Genomic DNA, 25,537 nt, shown 5'->3' with positions numbered 1-25,537 from the left:
GTGGACTGAGCAGAGTCCCAGTTAGAGGGAGGGACGGTGTGCGGGGGTATCAGTAGGAAGTACTGACAAGCACTCTGAGTCTGTGGAGGGCTCAGGGTGGAGCAAAAGCGGAGAGTCCTGAGAGGAAAGAGGAGGAACTCCTGGGAGCTGAAAGCAGGGGATCCTGGGAGGGAGAGCAGGGGATCCTGGGAACTAAGAGCAGGGGATGCTGGGAATGAAGAACAGGGGATGCTGGAATGGATGAGCAGGGGATCATGGGAACTAAGTGCAGGGGATGCTGGGAATGAAAAATAAGGGTTCCTGACAGACCCACTCCTGAGGGAAAGGAAAACAGGGGGCCTACTCCTAAGGAGGGTTTTACCACTGACTGTAGGGCATGAGGCCAGGGGAACAATCCCACTTCCAGCCTTGAACTCGCTCCTGGGTACAGGCCTGAACTGCTTCCTGGCAGGGTCTTGGGGCAGTACAGGGAGCTGACCAGCAGTCTTCCTTGCAATGGGCTCAGGTGACACAGTTCCGGGCCTGCACCCAGGCCCCGAAGGAAATCCAAACTCCCACTGGCCTGGAGGAACATGGGCCCAGGCAGTCACCACTCTCAAGGCAACCTGGCCACCCTCTGCCCTCACGTGGCCTCTTAAGCCACCCAGTCCTGGAGCACGTCTTAACTGGGTCACAGGTCTTGACAGCCCTGCCTAGCCTGAGCCAGGACAGATGGCCCTCTGCAGCCTCTGAATGTGTTCCCTGCCCCACCACCTTGGTTCATCTCTCATCTGCCCTTTAACCCCAGGAAAGGAAGCAAAGAGCTGGAAATACCGCAAAGGGTGTGACAGGAGCAAAGCTTCCATGTAGGAAGCCAGGTTACCCTTTAGTCTTTCAAGGAAACAGGAGAGGATGGAGAAGGGCCGTTTCTGCCTTCTTCAAGCCTCGTTCCCTGGGGCTAACGGTGGCAAGCTCAGAGTCACCAGAGGGTCCGGAGGTCAGGGCCTCACTGCAGCTGTGGCCAGGGTAGGGGACAAGGTCAGTGTCCAGGTAGGCTGGGCCTGATTGCTTTCGCCAGACTCACTTGGAATCCCAGACACCAGCTTCAGGGGCCTCAGCACACGCACAGCCCGCAGCGTTCGCAGGTCAAAGTCAGTGCCAGCTGTGGCGAGGATCCTGGCAGGAACAAAGACAAGCGGGTAGTAAGGGCTTCTGCACGGTGTTGAGAAGAGGGCACGCCCCTCCCGCCACCCACGTCCTCTCCTCCAAGAGCAGTGACATCTTCATGCCTGTGCCCCCCGCTGTCCAAGCACCAGCGTACCAGGCAGGGGAGGCCAGGAACTGAGTTCAGACGTCCTCGCCGGGAATGCTAGGGATGGCTTTTACCAGCATGACCATCCTTCCGGGCATCACCCCTGAGAGAACATGTGGTCTCTGGCCCCTGGCCCGGCCTTGAATCTGACCTTGAAATGAGTCCTAGCCTGAACCATGTCCCCAAGCAACCCCAGCTGCACTCCAAGTTGCCTCATGAGCGATGGTGATATTGAGAGCAGAAGAATGAGCCTGAGGGACTTCTGAACAGATGCCACAGGACCCTTTCCCCACTTTACCACAGGAGAACACAGGAACAAAGAGTGGAGAAGGTGAACAGAGGGTTCAGAAAACCCCATTAGCATAAAAGCATACCCCCAGTGTCTCCCATCTTAAAACAAAACAGAACATTCCGTATCTGCCTCCGACCCCAGATAACTTCTCTGCTCCCTGCACTCCAAAACTCAGTCAAAGTGTCAGTCCTTGCTCTCCTACTGTTAACTCTTCAGCCTCTCTGCAGCTTTGTCCAACTGCATTCTCACTCCCACCATTCCACTGTGTTGTCATGCCTTCTTGCCAATATCAACAGTCAAGTCTCCTATAAATGGTCTCTCCTCTTGCCCACTGGTCAGCTCTCTCGTTTTCTTCTTGACACCCTGGGAGTCCTTTTGTCAGCTCTGCCCCCTCTACCAGACTGAAAACTTTAACACATCAGGGCTCACCATTCAGAATCCACCCAATAGCTTTGAATACCACCGAAAGCTTATTACTCCCTAATTTATATCTTTAACTCAAATCTGGAACTCTGGGTTCATATGTCCATCCATTTGCCTTTTTCAACATTTCCACTTGGATAGCAAAAAAAGCATATCGCACATTAATAAAACTAAAGAATACTTTTTAAAACTTTAATGTAAATATTAAAGCATGTATTATTTTTAAATTAAGGGTTGTTACATGATGGCAACTAGAGAACTATTTATTCTTTCTCCCAACCTTGCTCCTCCCACAGTGTCCCCCCCTCTGTGAGCAGCACTAGTCACCTGTTACCTAAGCCAGAACCACGGCTTCCTACCTGACTCGTCTCTCTCTTACACTCCACATCCAATTCACTAACAATCCTGTTGACTCTACCTTTAAAAAGTCTTGGACTCTCAGTGAAAAAGCATTGTTGCCTGCACCTCTGCCCCCAACTCTAGAGACACAGCAGTAAGGAATAACATTTGAGATGCAGCTGGGGTAAAATAAGATGAAATGGTAGGGGGGGAAGAAAAGAAGGGCAACAGGAAAATCTATTCAAACCAAAATTCCATAGCACATGAGAAAATCCAATACTAAGAGGGATATTCAACTACTGGAAGATAGTAGTTAGAACTTTTGGAAAAAACAAATATTTATTTAAATAATATGAGTAATAATCATACTCTAAGCTGGAGACATAGTTGGAGAGTATTAATGGTTTAGGAAACAGTACTAAGGAATCACTCACAAACAACAGAAAGACAATGAAAAAAATGGAAGAAATGAAATGATACGGAGGTTAGACCATATACCTAACACACATCACATGCGGGTTCCAGAAAAAGAGAATAGAGGGAACGTGGTGAAGAAGCAACATTTGAAGAGATAACAGATGAGAAATTTCCAGAATTAAAGACTTGAGACTTGATTTCTCAAATTTAAAGTGTATTAGGGGTACAATCTGATAAATAAAATACATCCAACTAGAAATGGTGTGAGTAACAACAGAATATCAAGCATAAAAAGAAAGTATTAAAGGGTACCAAAAAGAAAGATGAAGTACCTAGGGGAGAAAAATGATAGTTAAAAGGAGAGAAAACATCACCTCAGGAAAAAAGAGAGGGAGAGAAAATATGCTAGAAAACAATTAAGTAACACTTTCAAAAAGCAGCAGGAAAATAATTGACATCTTAGAAGCTTATATCTAGCTAAACTGTGAGAGAAGAGTGATGGCAAAATAAACATATTTTCATAGAAACAGTAAGTCATAGCTCCGGAGCCTCAGTAAAACAACGCAGGAACTGAACCCAAGGGAAAGCAGAGTATACAAGAACAATGGTAGGCCCAGAAAATAACTTTTAAGTAATTAATTACTCATTGATTTTTAAAATTATGGTGTCCAATTTTTCACTATTTTCTACACACAAAACTAACAACCTAGGCAACAAGAAAACCATTTACAGAAGGCGTTGTCCCACCTGTAGTTGCGTCAGAGCATGCCACAGAGGCTAAATCACTCTTCACCGCATTAGGCTGGAGCATGGCAAACATTTTCTGAAAAGGGCCAGTAGTAAATATTTAGACTTTGTGAGTCATAAGATCTCTGTTACAACCACTCAACTCTGCCATGTAGCATAAGAGATAACATGTAAATGAATGGACAAGACTGTGTTCCAATAAAGTTTTATTTATAAGCACAGGTTGCCAGGCAGCTGGGCTATAACTGTCTGTCCTCCATGTGAGACAAATGTGTGTCTGACTCTTTGCAACCCTATGAACTGTAGCCCACCAGGTTTCTCTGTCCATGGGATTTCCCAGGCAAGAATAACTGGAATGGTTTGCCATTTCCTCCTCCAGGGGATCTTCCCAGCCTGGGGACTGAACCCATGTCTCCTTCTTGGCAGGTGGATTCTACCACTGAGCCACCTGGGAGGTGCAGACTAATGTATAGCTATGAATCTATCTTTAAAATGTTAAGGGACTTTCCTGGCAGTCCAGTGGTTAAGACTTCAACTTCCAACACAGAGGGTGCAGGTTTGACCCCTGGTCAGGGAGTTAAGATCTTTGTGGCCAAAAAATTGAAACATAAAACAGAAGCCATATTGTAACAAATTCAACAAAGACTAAAAAAGGGTCCACATCAAAAATAATTGTAATAATAAATTAATAAATAAAATGTTAAGGATATCTAGTAAATAGATAGAATTACAGTCTATTTCAGAACCAGCAGGGGGTGTAGGGGGAAGGTGCGTAGGGAACAGATAATACAGAACATTTAGTCAAATTACAGAAATCAGACAAAGACTCCTCAAAAAAGGCAAAGAAGGAATATAAAAAGAAAACATAAGACATTAGAATTAAGTCCAAATATATCATAAGATGTATAAATGAATTTTAATTTCTTATTAAATCATAAATTATTAGATTGGGGCTTTTGAAAGTCTAAACATATGCTACTTACAAAAGACATACCTGAAAACAATAGAGAAATGTTGAAAATAAGCAGATTTTAGAAAGCATATACTAGGTGAATGGTACAGGAAACGAAGCTGATATATAATACTAAAGAAAAAATATAATTTAAAAACAATATTAACAATATTAAGACTAAAGAGAGATATAATACATAATAATGAAAGCAAAATTACACCAAGGAATGTGATTATCATTAATTTTTATGCATCTAACATCATAAAATCAAAACAGAGAAAGAAAAAAATGAAAACTCTTCCAACTTGGTGGAAGATTCTTGCAAAGCGCTCAACAGAATCTGAAGGACTAAACACCAAAATGCAGTAATGCTGTGCACGATTACAACAGAATTAGCACCTTGATCACTTTATCGTTCTGTCTTCTGTATCCCCCATATACTGCTTTATCTATCTACCTATCTATCTATCAACTACAATCTATCTAGTTTTCTATGAAAATGTGTTCCTAAAAAATAGAAAATATATATTTTTAGAGTACACAGGAATAGCTTTGAAAATATTCTACATCACAAAAGAAGTCTCAGCAAATTTCAAAAAATTAGTGACTTTTATTATTGCACCTCTGCAATTAAACTAATGCAATTAAATAATAATCCAACAAACGCAAAGTGAACAATACAAAGAAATAGAGGAAAACACCTGAGTGGAAAATATTAGTGAGCTCTTCAAGAGAATTAGAGATACCATGGGAATAGTTCATGCAAAGATGGGCACAATAAAAGACAGAAACAGTATGGGCCTAACAGAAGCAGAACAGATTAAGAAGAGCGGCAAGAATACACAGAACTGTACAAAAGATCTTAATGACCCAGATAACCACAATGGTGTGATCACTCATCTAGAGCCAGACATCCTGGAATGTGAAGTCAAGTGGGCCTTAGGAAGCATCACTACGAACAAAACTAGTGGAGATAATGGGATTCCAGCTGAGCTATTTCAAATCCTAAAAGATGATGCTGTGAAAGTGCTGCACTCAGTATGCCAGCAAATTTGGAAAACTCAGCAGTGGCCACAGGACTGGAAAAGGTCAGTTTTCATTCCAATCCCAAAGAAAGGCAATGCCAAAGAATGCTCAAACTACCGCACAATTGTACTCATCTCACACGCTAGTCAAGTAATGCTCAAAAGTCTCCAAGCCAGGCTTCAGCAATATGTGAACCATGAACTTCCAAATGTTCAAGCTGGATTTAGAAAAGGCAGAGGAACCAGAGATCAAATTGCCAACATCCAATGGATCACAGAGAAAACACGAGAATTCCAGAAAAGCATCTACTTCTGCTTCACTGACTACACTAAGGCCTTGTGGATCACAACAAACTGAGATATTCTGAAAGAGATGGGAATACCAGACCGCCTGACCTGCCTCTTGAGAAACCTGTGTGCAGGTCAGGAAGCAACAGTTAGTACAGGACATGGAACAACAGACTGGTTCCAAATTGGGAAAGGAGTACATCAAGGCTGTATATTGTCACCCTGCTTATTTAACTTATATGCAGAGTACGTCATGAGAAACGCTGGACTGGAAGAAGCACAAGCTGGATTCAAGATTGCCGGGAGAAATATCAACAACCTCAGATATGCAGACACCACCCTTATGGCAGAAAGCACAGAGGAACTAAAAAGCTTCTTGATGAAGGTGAAAGAGGCGAGTGAAAAGCTGGCTTAAAACTCAACATTCAAAAAACTAAGATCATGGCATCTGGTCCCTCACTTCAAGGCAAACACATGGAGAAACAATGGCAACAGTGACAGATTTTATTTTGGGGCTCCAAAGTCACTGCAGACAATGACTGCAGCCATGAAATTAAAAGACACTTGCTCCTTAGAAAAGCTATGACAAACCTAGCCAGCATATTAAAAAGCAGAGACATTACTTTGCCAACAAAGGTCCATCCTGTCAAAGCAATGATTCTTCCAGTAGTCATGTATGGATATGAGGAGTTGGACCATAAAGAAGACTGAGCAATGAAGAACCGATGCCTTTGAACTGTGGTATGGAGAAGACTCTTGAGAGTCCCTTGGACTGCAAGGAGATCAAACTAGTCAATCCTAAAGGAGATTAACCCTGAATATTCAAATACTGGAAGGACTGATGTTGAAGCTAAAGCTCCAATACTTGGGCCACATGATACGAAAAGCTGACTCATTAGAAAAGACCCTGATGCTGAGAAAGATTGAAGGCAGGAGGAGAAGGGGACGACAGAGGATGAGATGGTTGGATGGAAAGACCAACTCAATGGACATGAGTTTGAGCAAGCTCCGGGAGATGGTGAGGGACAGGGAGGGCTGGCGTGCTGCAGTCCATGGGGTCGCAAAGAGTCAGACATGACTGAGTGACTGAACAACAACAAAGAACACTACTATAAAAACACATTTTAAAAGAAAACTTGCATTACAGAAAGCTTCAAAATGCACAACTAAGTAACTCATTAATGGAAGAAGTAACAATAGACATTACCAAATATTTAGACTCATCAACAACAAAAGCACTACATATTAAACATGTAGGGTTCAAGCAAAGTGATGCCTTAGGGAAAATTGATAAACTTAATTGACTTTATTTTTCAAAGATTAAAAATTAACAAACCAAGTATTGCTATGTCTCAAGAGTCTTAGAAAAGAATAGCAGGGTAAATGTAGAAAAAGTATAAAAATGGAAATAATAGACATGGTGAAAATAAAAAATAGAGAAATAATGGAAAGCTGAGTCCTTGAAAGTTTGATAAAATGAACAGGCTTCTGGCAAGAATAACCAAGAAAAAGAGAGTGTGAGCATGAATACATACACAGATACACACATACACAAATACACATCGTGTATGCATGTGTGCACACATGTACACTCATATCTGTACATATGTGTACACACATACACATGCATATGCGTGTATATACACACAGGGAACACAACTGCAGACAAGAGAAGTTTTTAGAATCACAAGAGAATATTACTAACGATTTTATGCCAATAGATGCTAAAACTTGGATGAAATGGATATATCTCCCTGAAAAGCAAATTACCAAAAGTAACTGGAGTAGATAAATCTGAATAAACCATGAACAATTATATTAGTTTTCTATTCTGTAAAAACTTATCCCAAAACTAGTGACTTGGAACAGCACCCCTTTATCTGCTCACAGTTCTGTGAGCCAGAAGCCAGGCACATGTGGCTGAATGCTCTGCTGTGGGCCTCACGAGGCTGAGGTCAAGGGCCCGGCCAGCTCCATCCTCACTGGGAGGCTCAGCTAGGGAAAGGGGCACTTTCCAGCCCCTTCAGCACATCGGAAGAGTTTTCCTCCTTGCAGCAGGGACAGAGGCCCTTGCCTTGGTGTCACTCAGGCATATCTCTTAGCCCTTGGAGGCCCCTCTCAGGTCCTTGCCACCTGCCTCCTCAACGGTCCCTCTCACACTTCTAAACACTCTGACTCTAGGAAGAAAAATCTCTTTAAAGGAATCACCTGATAATGCCAGTCCCACCCAAATAATCTAATAATTGGGTTAACTCAGAGGCCAACCTAATCATAACCTAATCACAGGAGTGATATCTCATCACACCCACAGGATCTACCCTCATTCAAGGGGAGACGACTGCGCAGGGGGCAGGCAGGGACCAGCGTCTTGGAGTTGTCTTAGAATTCGTGCCCTCCAAGACCATTTAGAAGGGTTACTCTGGATTCAGGTTTCCTCTTCAGAATATCAGATCCAGACAATTTTACAAGGGTGTCCCTACAAACATTCAGAGAGGAGATAATTCTACATTATACAAACTGTTTCAAGAACAAAAATACAAGAGAAGCTCCCAACTCATTTTATGATGAAGGTATAATCTTGATATCAAGACTGTAACTATAATTCAAAAAGATACATGCACCCCCAATGTTCATAGCAGCATTATTCACAATATCCAAGACATGGAAGCAACCTAAATATCCATCGACAGGTGCATGAATAAAGAAGATGTATATTTACACAACATCATATTACTCAGCTATAAAAAGAATGAAATAATTCCATTCATAGCAACATGGATGGACCTAGAGATTATCATACTAAGTGAAGTAAGCTAAACAGAGAAATACAAATATCATATGATGTCACTTAGACATGGAATCTTAAAAAAATGATACAAATGAACTTTTATGCAAAACAGAAATAGACTCACAAACATAGAAAACAAACTTTATGCTTATCAAAAGGGAAAGGGGGGGAGGGAAAAATTAGGAGTTTGGGATTAACATATATACACGATTAGATATATAATAGATAACCAACAAAGACCTACTGTTTAGCACAGCATACTATAGTTAGTATTTTTTAATAATCTATAAGGGAAAAGATTCTGAAAAAAATAGATACACCTCTGTGTATGACTGAGTCACTGCCGCACACCTGGAACTAACACAACAGTGTCAATCAACTAAACTTCAATTTAAGAAAAATGAAAATTTTTTAAAGACTGGAAAACGACAAGAAAAATTTATACACATCTCAGTTATGAACACAAATTTTAAATATCAGAGTAAATAAAATTCAAAAGTACATATTTTAAGAGAGTAAGCATATAATGACCAAATGAGTTATCATAAGAATAACTCAATAGTAGAATACCTATTAATGCAATCCACCACACTAAAAAGAAAAATCATATAATCATGTCAAAATATTCAGAAAAATTATTGGATAAAATTTCAGTATCATAACAGAGGGAGCCCAGCCTGGTGCTCTGACAATGCGGAGGGGAGGGACGGGAGTGGGTGGGAGGGAGACTAAAGAGGGAGGGGTATATGTATACTTACGACTGATTCACAGTGGTGTGCAGCAGAAATCAACACAACGTGGTTAAGCGATTATCCTCCAATTAAAAGTTTTTTAAATGCTGAAACATTTTCAGTGTCATTGGTGATACAATAATCACAATTAGAGACCCCAAACGGACAGCGTGTGCTGCGCTCAGCCGCCCGCCGCGCCCCCTCCTTTCAACCACAGGGATTGCAGCCGCCAGGCTCCTCCGTCCGTTTCGGATTCTCCAATCAAGAACACTGCAGAGGCTTGCCACGCCCCCCAACAGCAGACCTTCCTGACCCAGGGATCGAGCCCAGGCCTCCCACATTGCAGGTGGATTCTTTATCCACTGAGCCTTCAGGAAAGCCGAAATGACAATAGGCATCTAATAAAAACCATGAGGAGGCTTTCTGCTTACATTCAGGGATAACACATAAATACCATTTATATTATACGGAGGCCCTAGCCAAGGTAAAATGACACAAAACAGAAATAAAATATATAATTTTAGGAAGGAGGAGACAAACTGTCTTATTCACGGAATTGTGATTTCTACATAGAAAATCTAAAAGCATATACAGCACAGAAAAACTATTAGAGCCTAATGTTTAGGAGGTTAGGAAATACAAATACATACACAAAAGTAAATTACTTTCATTTACAATTAGAAAATAGAAATTTTAAAAGCTCTTATTCTAATGGATATGGGACTCCCTTCTGGGTAACAAAAATGCTCTAAAATTAGTGGTGATGGGTGTGCACTCTATGACTATACAGAGAATCACTGGATTGTATGCGTTAAAAGTGTGAATTTTACAGCAGGTGAAGTTGCCTCGATAAAGCTGCTGTAAAAATATTGTTTAAAATAGCAACAGCAGCTATAAAGTATCTAGGAATTAATCCCAATAAAACAAATGTGGTGTCTTGAAAATAAAAGTCCTAAAACATTCTTGAAGAACAAAGGAATAATAGAGATGAGCCATATTAATATATGAGACAATTTGACATCTCTAGATGTCCCTTTCCCAGAATTAATCTACAAATTCAATGAAATCCCAAAAAAAAACTGACGAGATTTTAAGTGTAGAAAATCATAATTTGTAGAAAATCCACCAAAAATTACCAGAACTAATGAACTCAGCAAAATTTTAAGATATGAAGTCGACCCAAAAAAATAGGTGGTATGCTGTACACTTAAAATGAACAACTTAAAAAGGAAATTTTTTTTAATCCATTTACAACAGCACCAAAAAGAATAAAATACTTAGGAATAAAAGTAACTAAGGAGGTAAAAGACTTGTATACACGAAGAACTACAAAACAATGGTGAAGACAATTAAAAAACACTAAACAAACACATCCCATGTTCATCAGGACTTCCCTGGTGGTCACCTCCCAATGCAGGGACTCGAGTTCAATCCCTGGTCGGGGAACTAAGATCCCACATGCTGCGCGCTGCAGCCGCTGAGCCCATGCACTCTGCAACCTACACAGCACAACTAGGGGAGCTGCCCCTTAACAAAGAGCCTGCGAGCAGCTGCAAAAGTACCTGCGGGCCTCAATGAGCATCCTGCGCGCCACACCCAAGACCCAGCGCTGCCAAGTAAACAGACATATGTTCAGAAAAGGAAAAAAGACATCCCCTATTCATAAATCGGAAAACAATATTGCTAAGATGTCAATACCCAAAGCAACCTATAGCAAACCCTATCAAAGTTCCAATGACATCCTTTGCAGAAACAAAAAAAACTCATCCTAGAATTTATATGGACTCTCAAGGGACTCTGGGTAGCCCAAACAGTAGAATAATAACCCAGAAACAAGTCCTCATATATACAGTCAATTGATTTTCAAAAAGAATGCCAGGACCATTCAGTCTGGAAAAGACAAGTCTCTTCAGCAAATTGTGCTGGAAAACCTCCTGTAAAAAATTAAGTTGGACCTGTATCTTATGCAATATATAAAAAGCAACTCAAAATGGATCAAAGATCTAAATGTAATACCTTAATCTATAACATTCAGAAGAAAATATAGGAGAAAATCTTTATGACATTGAATTTGGCGATGATTTCTTGGAAATGACACCAAAAGCCCAAGCAATTAAAAAATACAAAAATTGGATTTCAAAAAATTTAAAACTTTTGTACATCAAAGGAGTGAAAAGACAAGCTACAGAATGGGGTGAAATATTCACAAGTCATTTATCTAATCAGAGATTAATATCCAGAATATATTAAGAATTCCTACAACTCAACAACAAAGAAATACCCAATTTAAAAATAGGCAAAGGACTTGAATGGCTATTTCTTAAAGAAAAAAAAACATATACAAATGGTCATTAAGCACATGAAAAGGTGCTTAACATCACTAGTTATTAGGGAAATGCAAATCAAAACTATAATAAGATACCAATTACACCCATTAGGATGGCTACTCCTTAAGAAAATAAAAAGACAACAGTGTTGGGTAGCACGTGCAGAAACTAGAGCCCTTGTGAATTACTGATGGAAATGTGAAACGGTGTAGCCACTGCGGAAAACGCTGTGCTGATTCCTCAGGAAGTTGAAGATAGAATTAGCATATGACCCAGCAGTTCCACGCCTGGGTATAACCCAAAAGAACCGAAACAGGATCCTAAAGGGACTTATTTGTTACACCCAGAATCACGACAGCATTATTCACAAGAGCTGAAACATGGAAGGAACTCATGTCCTCACTGGATGAATGGAGAAGCAAATATGTTATATACACATGATGGAATATTATTCAGCCTTAAAAAGGAAGGAAATTCTAACACATAATGAAACTTAGGTGAACCTTGAAGATATCATGCTAAGGGAAATAAGCCAGTCACAAAAAGACAAATACTGCAGGACTCGACTTTAATGAGATAATCAGAGTCGTGAAAATCATAGGCAGAAAGTAGAATCGTGGCTGTCAAGGTCTGCAGGGAGGGAGAGACGGGGCTTGTCTAACGAGGACAGAGCTTCACATTCCCAAGATGAAACGAGTTCTGGAGATGGATGGAGGTTGTGGCTGCTCGATAACATGAATAAGTTTAATACCCCTGAACTACACACTTAAAAATGAATAATATGATCAATTTTATGTTATGTATTTTGTCATGATTTCTTAAATTGTTAAATAAAAGTAGGCCTAAGTGCAAAAAGCAAACTTTAAAACTTTGGGAAAACAAAACAAAATCATGTGGTAACATTTCTACAGCTATGAGGGAGGGAAGGATTTCTGAAGAACTCGTAACAACGGCAAGCCACACAGCGGCACAGTGATGAATCTGACCACAGAAGATTCAGGGAGAGAAAGAAAATGTGTGCGATGAGAATGCCTATAAGCTCGTATGGGAAGTACAGATCACCTACGAGAAACACAAGCCAGTTACAAAAGAGAAAAGATGCTCAAAACCACTGCCAGTCAGGGGAATTCAGAGATATCATTTCACATCCTCCACTTAGCAAGCAGTGTTAAGCTGGTGATGCCAAGCACCAGCTCAGCTGGCAGAAGAGAAAACTGTAGAATCATTAGGGAGAGCATGTGGCCACTTCTAGATAATTTTCAAATGAACACACAGACTAGACCTGCCGCAGAAATGCTTGCAGAAATGCATACAGGCATGCCCGTTGCAGCACTTGTCCATAATCATGACAAACGGGAACCACCTACCACTTATCACACGAAGACAGAAAACACTGGTGATGGACCGTGATTGTAGTGAAATGCGATGAGCACATAAATCAAGTAAACTACATGTATTAAGACAAAAATGCCTAAAGCAATGTGAGGGGGAAAAGGCAAGCTGTGAAACAATTATATATCTATGCATAAACACATATATACACGCATACAATTCAAACCACACAAACAAGACTGCATGGTATTTATGGATATGGACATATGTAGTAAAAGCTGGAATTCCCTCTGCAATCCACACACACACGTGCACGGGATCATGAACACAGATCAGTTGTTTCCACTGGAAGGTAAAAGGAAGGACAGATAAAGAGAAGAGAATTCGGTTGAGGAATTGTAATCACAAGACTTCAGTTGTATCTGTAATGCTTTATTTCTCTAAGAGAAATCTCTGAAGCTAGGTGCCAACTTACAGGGAGATGCAAGGGAGGGGAACGCACCCTTTAAAACAACACACGGGCAAGCTACCCTCAAAAGACATAAACGATCCAGAGAAGGGCAGTGGAACAGCTCCATGGCCATTCCCAGGAGGAGATAAGCCCCACAGAAGGAAAAGCCATCTCTCCTTGGCCTGTGGCTTCCTGCCTCCCAGACACTGGGACGCGTGCGGGGTCATCACAACCCAGACGGGTCAGAAACACGGCCTGAGAAGTCGCGCTGCCGGGATGCGTGCGGCACAGAAACACGGCCTGAGAAGTCGCGCTGCCGGGATGCGAGCGGCACAGAAACACGGCCTGAGAAGTCGCGCTGCCGGGATGCGAGCGGCACAGAAACACGGCCTGAGAAGTCGCGCTGCCGGGATGCGAGCGGCACAGAAACACGGCCTGAGAAGTCGCGCTGCCGGGATGCGAGCGGCACAGAAACTGGTTTTGCTGGTGTTGTCACGGCCTGTGAGGCAGGAGAACAGCTCTCAGTTTTTTAAGAGCGCTAAGATTTTCAGACCCAGGCAAGGATGTCCACGATATGAAGAAACACAAGAACACAAAATCTACCGAAATGATGTAAGCAGACCCATGGAGCAAATCACAACCCAACTGCAGCCTCACAGCCCGTGTGAGAGGCCCTGCCTTGGGCTTCGGTGCTGAGGGAGGGTCTGTCCTCAACCGCCAGGGAAGTTCTCTGCAAAGACAACATGGCCACAGGGGATGGAAATTCAGCCTTGTTCATTCTGAGATGACAGCTTCCTCAGGGGACCAGCAATGCAGAACTCCCACGGAGAATCAGAATCAAACACAGAAATGTTTATGAAAATCAAACTTTCTGTATTATTATTACAGTATTATTACTCATCAGAACACATCAACATGCTGAACAGGGTTGAGTTTAGCATCACATTAGCCCTGTGATTCTAATTTTTTAAGTGTAATGGGAAAATTGATTTAGATGTATGGTTTCAAGTTGAAAACTTTATAAGTTTCTAAAAAGTATTGAAACATTTAAGCAAATGTATGATTTACCATATTTATAGTCGAATATGCTGGATATACAATACTTAGGAAGATCAAGTTAGAATAAAATGCTTTACATTAACTAAGCATATGAAATGGAATAAAAAGCCCACTTAGAGTCTCCTGAAACTGATTGTTAAAAATTGCAAAATACGTTATTTGTGTTTCCTTATTAATTTTCTGTTTGGATGATCTGTCCATTGGTGTGTGTTTAAAAAAGTCTCCTACTATTACTGTGCTTCTGCCAACTTCTCCTTTTATGTCTGTTAGTGTTCGTCAAGACAGTGGCACCCCACTCCAGTACTCTTGCCTGGAAAATCCCATGGATGGAGGAGCCTGGCAGGCTGCAGTCCATGGGGTCACTAAGAGTCGGACCTGACTGAGCGACTTCACTTTCACTTTTCACTTTCATGCATTGGAGAAGGAAATGGCAACCCACTCCAGTGTTCTTGCCTGGAGAATCCCAGGGACGGGGGAGCCTGGTGGGCTGCCGTCTATGGGGTCGCACAGAGTCGGACACGACTGAAGCGACTTAGCAGCAGCAGCAGCAGCAGCAGTGTTCGTCTTATGTACTGAGGTGTTCCTATGTGAAGTGCATAGATATTTACAATCGTTATGTCTTCCTCTTAGATTGATCCTTTGATCACTATGTAGTGTCCCTCTTTATCTCATCTAATATTTTTAATTTGAAGGTCTGTTTTGTCTGATATGAGGATTGCTGCTCCAGCTTTCTTTTGATTTCCAATTGCATGGAATACATTTTTCCATCTTCTCACTTTCAGTTTCTATGTGTCTTTAGGTCTAAAGTCAGTTTCTTGTAGACAGCATATATATGGGTCCTGTTTTTTAATCCATTCATCCAATCTGTGTCTTTTGGTTGGAGGATTTAATTCATTTACATTTAAAGTAATTATTGCTAAATATGCTCCTATTGCCATTTTCTTGCCCTCAGTCAACACAAGAGTCTGAAATGCAGTACTTGGGTGCAATCTCAAAAACGACAGAATGATCTCTGTTCATTTGTCCAAGGCAGACCATTCAATATCACAGTAATCCAAGTCTATGACCCAAACATTAATGCCAAAGAAGCTGAAGTTGAATGGGTCTATGAAGACCTACAAGACCTAGAATTAACACCAAAGAAAGATGTCCTTTTCATCATATGAGACTGGAATGCAAAAGTAGGAAATCAAGAGATACCTGGAGTAACAGGCAAGTTTGGCCTTGGAGTACAAAATGAAGCAAGGCAAAGGCTAACAGAGTTTTGCCAAGAGAACACACTGGTCACAGCAAACACCCTCTTCCAACAACACAAGAGAAGACTCTACACAAGGACATCACCAGATGGTCAATATCGGAATCAGACTGATTATATTCTTTGCAGCCGAAGATGGAAAAGCTCTACACAGTCAGCAAAAGTGAGGCTGAGAGCTGGCTCAGATCATGACTCCTTATGGCCAAACACAGAATTAAAAGAAGAAAGCAGGGAAAACCACTAGACTATTCAGGTATGACCTAAATCAAATCCCTTACGATCATACAGAGGAAGTGACAAGAGATTCAAGGGACTAGATCTGATTGACAGAGTGCCTGAAGAACTATGGATGGAGGTTCATGACATTGTACAGGAGGCCAGGATCAAAACCAATTGCAAGAAAAAGAAATACCAAAAGGCAAAACGGTTGTCTGAGGCGGGTTACAAATAGCCAAGAGAAGAGAAGCAAAAGTACAAGGAGAAAGGAAAGCTATATCCCTCTGAATGCAGAGTTGCAAAGAATAGCAAGAAGAGATAGGACAGGCTTCCTAAGTGATCAATCCAAAGAAACAGAGGAAAACAATAGAATGGGAAAGACTAGAGAGCTCTTCAAGAAAATCAGAGATACCAAGGGAACATTTCATGCAAAGACGGTCACAATAAAGGACAGAAACGGTATGGACCTAACAGAAGCAAAAGATATTAAGAAGTGGTGGCAAGAATACACAGAAGAACTATACACAAAAGATCTTATTGACCAGGATAACCGTGATGGTGTGATCACTTACCTAGAGCCAGACATCCTGGAGTGCAACGTCAAGTGGGGCTTAGGAAGAATCACTAATAACAAAGCTAGTGGAGGTGATGGAATTCCAGCTGAGCTATTTCAAATCCTAAAAGAGGATCCTGTGAAAGTGTTGCATTCAATATGCCAGCAAATTTGGAAAACTCAGTAGTGGCCACAGGTCTGGGAAAGGTCAGTTTTCATTCCAATCCCAAAGAAAGGCAATGCCAAAGAATGCTCAAACTACCGCACAATTGCCCTCATCTCACACGCTAGCAAAGTAATGCTCAAAATTCTCCAAGCCAGGCTTTAACAGTAGTTGAACTGAGAACTCCCAGATGTTCAAGCTGGTTTTAGAAAAGGCAGAGAAACCAGAGATCAAATTGCCAACAAGCACTGGATCATCAAAAAAGCAAGAGAATTCCAGAAAAACATCTACTTCTGCTTTATTGACTATGCCAAAGCCTTTGACTGTGTGGATCACAGCAAACTGTGGAACATTCTGAAAGAGATGGGAATACCAGACCACCTGACCTGCCTCCTGAGAAATCTGCATGTAGGTCAAGAAGCAACAGTTAGAACCTGACATGGAACAACAGACTGGTTCAAAATTGGGAAAGGAGTATGTCAAGGCTGTATGTTGTTACCTTGATTATTTAACTTATATGCAAAGCACATCATGCAAAATGCAGGGCTGGATGAAGCACCAGCTGGAATAAAGACTGCTGGGAGAAATATCAATAACCTCAGATATGCAGATGACACAACCCTTATGGCAGAAAGCAAAGAGGCAGTAAAGAGTCTCTGATGAAAATGAAAGAGGAGAGTGAAAAGTTGGCTTAAAACTCAACATTCAGAAAACGAAGATCATGGCATCTGGTCCCATCACTTCATGGCAAATAGACGGGGAAACAGTGCAAACAGTGACAGACTTTATTGTCTTGGCTCCAAAATCACTGCGGACGGTGACCAAAGCCATGAAATTAAAAGACGCTTACTCCTTGGAAGAAAAGCTATGACCAACCTAGACAGTGTATCAAAGAGCAAAGACATTACTTTGCCAACAAAGGTCCGTCTAGTCAAGGCTATGGTTTTTCCAGTAGTCATGTATGGGTGTGAGAGTTGGACTAGAAAGAAAGCTGAGCACCAAAGAATTGATGCTTTTGAACTGTGGTGTTGGAGAAGACTGTTGAGAGTCCCTTGGACTGCAAGGAGATCCAAAAAGTCCATCCTAAAGAAAATCAGTCCTGAACATTCATTGGAAGGACTGATGCTGAAACTGAAACTCCAATACTTTGGCCACCTGATGTGAAAAACTGACTCATTGGAAAAGACCCTGATGCTGGGAAAGACTGAAAGCAGGAGAAGGGGACAACAGAGGATTAGGTGGTTGGGTGGCATCACAATTCAATGGACATGAGTTTGAGCAAGCACTGGGAATTGGTGAAGGACAGGGAAGAGTGGTGTGCTGCGGTCCATGGGGTCACAAAGAGGCAGACACGACTGAGCGATTGAACTGAACTGAACTGAATGCATATATATGGAATCTAGAAAGATGGTACTGATGAATTTATTTGCAGGGCAGCAATGGAGAAACAGACTCAGAGAACAGACTTATGGACACAGCAGGGGTTGTGGGGAGGAAGGAGAGGGTGAGATGTAAGGAGAGAGTAACATGGAAACTTTCATTACCATAGGTAGAATAGATAGTCCATGGGCATTTCCTGTATGACTCAGGGAACTCAAACAGGGCTGTGTAACAACCTAAAGGGGTGGGGTGGGGAGGGAGACGGGAGGGAGTTTCAGAGGGAGGGGACATATGTATACTTATATCTGATTCATGTTGGTATTTGGGAGAAAACAACAAAATTCGGTAAAGCAATTATCCTTCAATTAAAAAACAAGTAAATGTTTTTAGAACTGTAAAATGTATACATATAAACTTTCATCAGCTGAATCTTAAAAATGTTAATATTTTTGCAGTTTTATTGAAAAATAATTGACATACGTCACTATAAAAGTTTAAGGCATACAGAACAGTGATTTGATTTCCATATGTTGTAAAATTATTACCTCAATAACCTTAGCTAATATCCATCATCTCATGTAGATACAATGAGAAAGAGAAAAAAATTCTCTCTCAGGATCTACTGTCTCAGAGCCTTCTTCAGTTCAGTTCAAGTTCAGTCACTCAGTCATATCCAACTCTTTGTGACCCCATGGACTGCAGCATGCCAGCCCTCCCTGTCCATCACCAATTCCTGGAGTCTACTCAAACTCATGTCCATTGAGTCGGTGATGCCATCCAACCACCTCATTCTCTGTCGTCCCCTTCTCCTCCCGCTTTCAATCTTTCCCAGCATCAGGGTCTTTTCCAATGAGTCAGTTCTTCACATCAGGTAGCCAAAGGATTGGAGCTTCAGCTTCAGCATCAGTCCTTCAATGAATATTCAGGACTGATTTCCTTTAGGATTGACTGGTGGGATCGCCTTGCAGTTCAAGAGACTCTCAAGTGTCTTCTCCAACACCACAGTTTGAAAGCATCAATTCTCCAGCGTTCAGCTTTCCTAATGGTCCAATTCTCACATCTATACATGACTATTGAAAACACCATAGCTTTGACTAGGCAGATCTTTGTCAGCAAAGTAACATCTCTTCTTTTTAATACACTGTCTAGGTTGGTCATAGCTTTTCTTCCAAGGAGTAAGCATCTTTTAATTTCACGGCTGCAGTCACCATCTGCAGTGATTTTGGAGCCCCAAAAAATAAATTCTGTCACTGTTGCCATTGTTTCCCCATCTGTTTGCCATGAAGTGATGGGACCAGATGCCATGATCTTTGTTTTTTGAATGTTGAGTTTTAAGCCAGCTTTTTCACTCTCCTCTTTCACTTACATCAAGAGGCTCTTTAGTTCCTCTTCACTTTCTGCCATAAGAGTGGTGTTATCGGCATATCTGAGGTTATTGATATTTCTCCCAGCAATCTTTTTTCTAGCTGGTGCTTCATCCAGCCCTGCATTTTGCATGATGTATTCTGCATACAAGTTAAATAAGCAGGGTGACAATATACAGCCTTGATATGCTTCTTTCCCAATTTTGAACCAGTCCATTGTTCCATGTCAGGTTCTAACTGTTGCTTCTTGACCTGCATACAGATTTCTCAGGAGGCAGGTCAGGTGGTCTGGTATTCCCATCTCTTTCAGAATGTTCCACAGTTTGCTGTGATCCACACAGTCAAAGGCTTTGGCATAGTCAATAAAGCAGAAGTAGATGTTTTTCTGGAATTCTCTTGCTTTTTTGATGATCCAGTGCTTGTTGGCAATTTGATCTCTGGTTTCTCTGCCTTTTCTAAAACCAGCTTGAACATCTGGGAGTTCTCAGTTCAACTACTGTTAAAGCCTGGCTTGGAGAATTTTGAGCATTACTTTGCTAGCGTGTGAGATGAGGGCAATTGTGCGGTAGTTTGAGCATTCTTTGGCATTGCCTTTCTTTGGGATTGGAATGAAAACTGACCTTTCCCAGACCTGTGGCCACTGCTGAGTTTTCCAAATTTTTGTGCAGCACTTTCACAGGATCCTCTTTTAGGATTTGAAATAGCTCAGCTGGAATTCCATCACCTCCACTAGCTTTGTTCGTAGCGATGCTTCCTAAAGCCCACTTGACGTTGCACTCCAGGATGTCTGGCTTCAGGTGAGTGATCACAGCTTTCTTACAGATCATATACTCATGTGAGCCGAGGTCACCACTCTGTACATCAACTCCCCAGGTCTTATTTATCTCATACCTGTAACTGTACTTTACAACAACAGCAACTCCAATTCCGCCACCCCCTCCCTCATTCTGAGAACTACGAATATGACCTCTTTTTCTGTAAGTCTGGGGTGTGTTTGTTCTTAGATTCCACATATAAGTACAGTGTTTGTCTTTCTCTGTGTGATTCGTTTCACTTCACATAATGCTTTCAAGATTCATACATTTTGTCACAAGTTGAACCTAAAATTTCTTTAAAAGAACTGCAATTTTGGATTTGTCACTTTGACAAATAGAATCCTGATTTTTAGAAATTAAAAGTTTTCTATGCATAAAATCCACTCTCAAGAGTACCAAAAAACCCTCATGTATCATGGAGGATTTCCTTTTAAATCAGATAATAAAATAAGAATCATTGCCATAAATCTCACTGAATCTTATTTCAAGAGTTCTGGCTAATATAACAGAATTTGAATAAGACATAAGGAAAAGAATAGATAAACTGATTATTTCTGGAAGACACAGACAAAACTCCCAGGAAGTTGGTTGAGAGCAGTTTCTCAAAGGTGACCTAAATGAGAAGGAAAGACATGAAAGAAGGGGTCAGCGCGTATGTGTGGCTGACACAGCAGGAACTCACACAACATCGCAAAGCAGCTGTGCTCCAAGTTAGAATACATACGGGAAGTAAACTGTGCATAGAGAGAGAGAGAAAGCCAGGCCCCAGGACCGCAGAGTCAGTGCCCCTGGGAAATGGCGTCGGGGGTGAGCTCTGGGCCGCTGGACCTCAGGGTGTGGGCCCGGCACCGAGACCACAGGAAACCCTGCAGGTGATTCTGACGCACACTCGTGCTGGGCAGATGCTGGTCAGGAGCATCTCCTTGAACCCCTTCTTGCAGGTTTGCAAACCCCACTCCCTACCCCCAGCTTCCAGACAGAAAGTAACACAAAGCCTTGAAAGAAAAATGCAGCACAGAGCAATTATAGGAAGAAAAAAAAAAAAACAGGCACAGAAAAGCAATCTGTAGATACTGTCATCAGAGTGCTGAGAAATCCAAGCCGAAAAAAATCAAAACCTGGCTGCAGGCCACCATCCATCAGCAAATAGAGACCAGCTCAGCTCCCCTCAGCAAACTGTAGGGACCAAGCCCAGGACCAGGACAAGAGCACAAACTTCCCAAAGCTGATGTGGCGCCAACATGACTGGTCTGGAAGCTAATGAAACAAAACTCCTCAACCACAAGGACTCACACACAAACCACCGAGGAATGACTCCAAAATGTGTATGGCCCACACCAGTAAAACTGCAGGATCTTATTCACCAGGAATTGGACATACCTTAAGATCCACGCTCCTCCTGGACAGACAGACAAAATGAGGGTTTTTAAAACCGGATTCTCGAAACATCCTCCCAAAAGAATTCTTTGGACTTTAATAACATGATTTCAAAATTATCTAGAAAATTAAATAGGCAAAATATTAAATAAATATTCAGAAAAGAAAAGACAGAAGGTCCTGTTTCATGAGACACTGAGATATTACTTTGAGCTCAACTCCTGGACCACAGGCCAGATGGGTTCAAACCCAAACAGAAGCAGCATGGGTAACACGCGAGAGCACTTCAGTTTGTGATAAAGGACACACAAGCAAATGACGGGCAAGTTATCCACAGAGGACATACACTGTCACCCATCTTCTAAGCATTTGTCTAAAGGAAACAGCGGTATGGCACAGATGTATGTATGCTTTTGGTCTTTTCTATAAAAGCAAACTTTGAAATAACTTAAACGGTCAACAAGAGGGAGATGACCGGTCCGCCCTGTGTCTTCAGCGCATTCTCAGCTGTCAGGGCACACAGACGGCCCCTGGGGACCTCGTGCAGCCCTGCACAAGCCAGCCTGCCCATGATGGCAACAGAGTGCCCTCTGCCCCCAGGGTAGGGCACCCGCTGTGTATTTCAAAAGCCTACACATAGAAAAGGCTCAGAATTAAAAAGCTCAAAATATTAACAGTGGTTATCTTAGGGTGGTGGAACTGTGGGGCATTTTTATTCTTTCCAAAGGAGCATTTTCAAGTGAGAAAATCTATATTTTTATTTACATGGCAAAGAAGAATGTGTTCCCTACACTGAAATTGTTTAAAATAATAAACTAACTTTGAGGCACTTTAATTAAAAATGATATATTAACAACAATAACAGAAGGGTGATTATAGCACACAGCTTTGTATTCAATATGCGTTTTCTGGGTGCCTATGATTCCCAAAGTCTTAGGCTCTAGGAGATGCTGGAGAGCAAGACAGGAGGTCAGCCTGGGGGAGGGAGCAGGACTGCTTGGAGCTGGAGGCCTTCCTTCTGGGTTCACACCCAGCATGGCTCCTGGTAGGAGACACATGCTCGGTGTTAGTGAAGAAGCCCTGAAGTTTCCAAAACGAAACAGCAAAGAAGCCACACACATAACTCATAAAAGAAAACATAATGCAGTAACATGCAAACACGTCTACACCACCAGTCATGGGAACAGAAGATAAAACAGCAGCAAGGCAAGGCCTTACACCCAGTACGTCATCAAGAGGAGTTGGAAACGTCACACTTCGTAGTGGTAACGTAGGTGTTAAACTCAAACAGAATTCGTAGGAATGGGCATGGCAACCCACTCCAGTTTCCTTGCCTGGAGAACTCCATGGACAGAGGAGCCTGGCGGGCTCCAGTCCATGGGGCACAAAGAGTCAGACACACTGACCAACTACCACACACGTATAGCAGGAATGTAAACGAACGCATCACACTTGTAAAGCAACTTGAAAATAAAATGCCATAAAATGCTTAAACACTTTCAATTAGCCCACTCTGGGAATCTGCCCCATTGAAATAATGAAAAAAAGAAAAGACCAAAGTTGAAAGATCAACATCACACTATTGAGATTACAGAGCTGGACCATAAAGAAGGCTGAGTGCCGAAGAATTGATGCTTTGGAATTGTGCTGGAGAAGACTCTTGAGGGTCTCCTGGACAGCAAGGAGATCAAGCCAGTCAACCCTAAAGGAAATCAACCTGGAATATTCATTGGAAGGACTGATGCTGAGGCTGAAGCTCCAATATTCTGGCCACCTGATGCAAACAGCCGACTCATTGGAAAAGACCCTGATGCTGGGAAAGATTGAGGGTAGGAGAAGGGGGTGAGAGAGGATGAGATGATTGGATGGCATCACCAACTCAATGGACATGAGTTTGAGCAAACTCCTGGAGATAGTGAAGGGCAGGGAAGACTGGTGTACTGCAGTCCATGGGCTCACAAAGAGTCAGACATGACTTACTGACTGAACAACAACAACCATCTTTGTGTTCAATGACAGTGGAAGCCTGGGTGTTCATCACAAACAACACATCAGACCTCATGTGTGTGTGAAATAACAAAGGAACAGATGAACTGATGCCTGGGTGAACCTTAGAAATACTGCACTAGGTGAGAGGAGCCAGATGCAGAGGGCCGCACTGTCAGGGACGGCGCCGAGCCTCGGCCCCGAGCACACACTCACCAGCCTGTCAGGGACGGCGCCGAGCCTCGGCCCCGAGCACACACTCACCAGCCTGTGACCACTGCAGCCCAATCCCCAGGCCCACGGCCCTGCACACGGAATGGCCAGGCATGGAGACACACAGACATGAGGCACATGCTCAGACACACAGCCCCACAAGCACACAAGCAGCCAGTGTGGACGGCAGGAGCCACGGACACGCTGCACCGCGATCATCCATGGGGCCTGGACCAGAAACACGTGGTTCGGACACACCTCCAGTCCCTGCCTGGGGCCCCTCACAGGCATCCGAGGCAGGGGGCTCCCCCCATGGAGAAGCATGGGACCACTCACTGCAGTGTTGCCCCGGGGCCCCGACCCTGACCCAAGCACCCCCCAGTCCAGATTCTGGGGTCCCCAGCTGGGCCTTTGTAGTTGCATATTCATCATATTGCCTGTGTTGGGTCACCCTGCCTTTCCACATCTGCTGTATGATGGGGGGTCACCCCTGCCCCTCCACAGGCCAAGCTGGGAGCCCTCCCTGAGGCCCCCAGTCCATCAAGTCTGACAAAGACAGCAGAGACGCCCAGGCTGCCAGCCCCACACAATTGCCATGGACATCTCTCTGACTCTCAAAACAGAGCAGTTTGGACAACCACTCAGCAAGAAGGGTCTGGCATCGGCCTCCTCGGAATTGTTACTGCTGTCACGGGGGAGGGGTGGCGTGGGGCTCCAGGGAAAAGCCAGGAGCACATTGCGGGAGGCTTGCACCTGCTTGCCCCAGCCCTGGCTCACACTGGGTGGGTACACGGTCTCCAGGTCAGGCCCATGCCCAGGGAGACACAGAGCTACGGGCAGACATGTGGCAAGGGCAGCACCATCTCCAGGAACTTCTTTGTCACTGACTTTCCAGATGCTGATTCTTGCCCAGGAGGCTGAGACAGTTGCCATGGATACAGCCTCCTGGTCTCAGCCAAAGATGCCTCAGCCTCCGCCATGCTCCCCACTCCAGCCCCATCCTGGGCTGCACATAAAGCACAGGGCCCTGCACTAGAGGCCCTGAGCCTGCTCCAAAGCCTAGAGACTCCAGGCTAGGCTGAAGAAGGGTCAGCCCTGGCAGGTGCAGGCCCCCAAGCCAGAGAACATGACATTCACAGCTCACTCAAATAAAAACATCACACCTGTCTACCTCAAACCAAGGACATTCGGAGGTCAGCACCATTAGTCCCATCATACAGAGGAAGAAACTGAGGTTCAGATGGCACATCCAAGTGTCCAGGCTCACAACCCAAGAAGAGGAGGAGCTGGGGCGTGCCCAAAGTACAGGAAAGTCCAGCCACATGTTCTCACCCCCTCCAACCCCTCCTCTAGGGCTAGAGGGCAGGTAGGCACCACACAGAGTGGACATCAGGGGCTCCAGGCCCCCAGCTTCTTTGGGGCATGGTGAGTGACCACTGGAGAGATGCTCTCCAGTCCCTCCCTGACCACCACCCATCTGGACATGGCCCCATGTGGACACTGCGCCCTTGGACTGGCTGAAGGCTTCTGTCCAGCGTGAAAGACGCTACTACTTTCGTCACCTGCAGCAAAGCTCTGACCAGGGAGGTCAGCATGACCCAGGAAGCTCACCCACCGCAGCCACGGAAACCTTGGGGGTGGATGCCCTCACGTCACTGTCATCAGACCCTTCATTTCAGGGTAAACAGTACTCCTCCCGCACTCCCAAGGGTCAGGGTAGCTGGCGGTTACGAGCTTGGACTTTGGCTTAGTC

The 25,537-nt window shown here is 43.2% G+C and overlaps 1 protein-coding gene across 6 annotated transcripts in view; it reads right to left on the bottom strand.

Moving 5' to 3' along the window:
• The window catches only part of CACNA1B (calcium voltage-gated channel subunit alpha1 B), a 212,012-nt gene that overhangs the window by 168,222 nt on the left and 18,253 nt on the right, over positions 1-25,537 (bottom strand). For all 6 annotated transcript variants that reach the window (XM_025262075.3, XM_025262077.3, XM_044926594.2 and 3 more), the window contains exon 4: positions 1,064-1,155. In XM_025262075.3, the coding sequence (XP_025117860.3) occupies positions 1,064-1,155 (92 nt within the window). The remainder of the gene's footprint in view (positions 1-1,063; positions 1,156-25,537) is intronic.

Source organism: Bubalus bubalis, chromosome 12 (genome assembly GCF_019923935.1).
Source record: "Bubalus bubalis isolate 160015118507 breed Murrah chromosome 12, NDDB_SH_1, whole genome shotgun sequence".
Classification (NCBI taxonomy): Eukaryota; Metazoa; Chordata; class Mammalia; order Artiodactyla; family Bovidae; genus Bubalus; species Bubalus bubalis.
The sequence above is the reverse complement of the archived record's forward strand: the minus strand, read 5'-3'. Positions and strand labels throughout refer to the sequence as shown.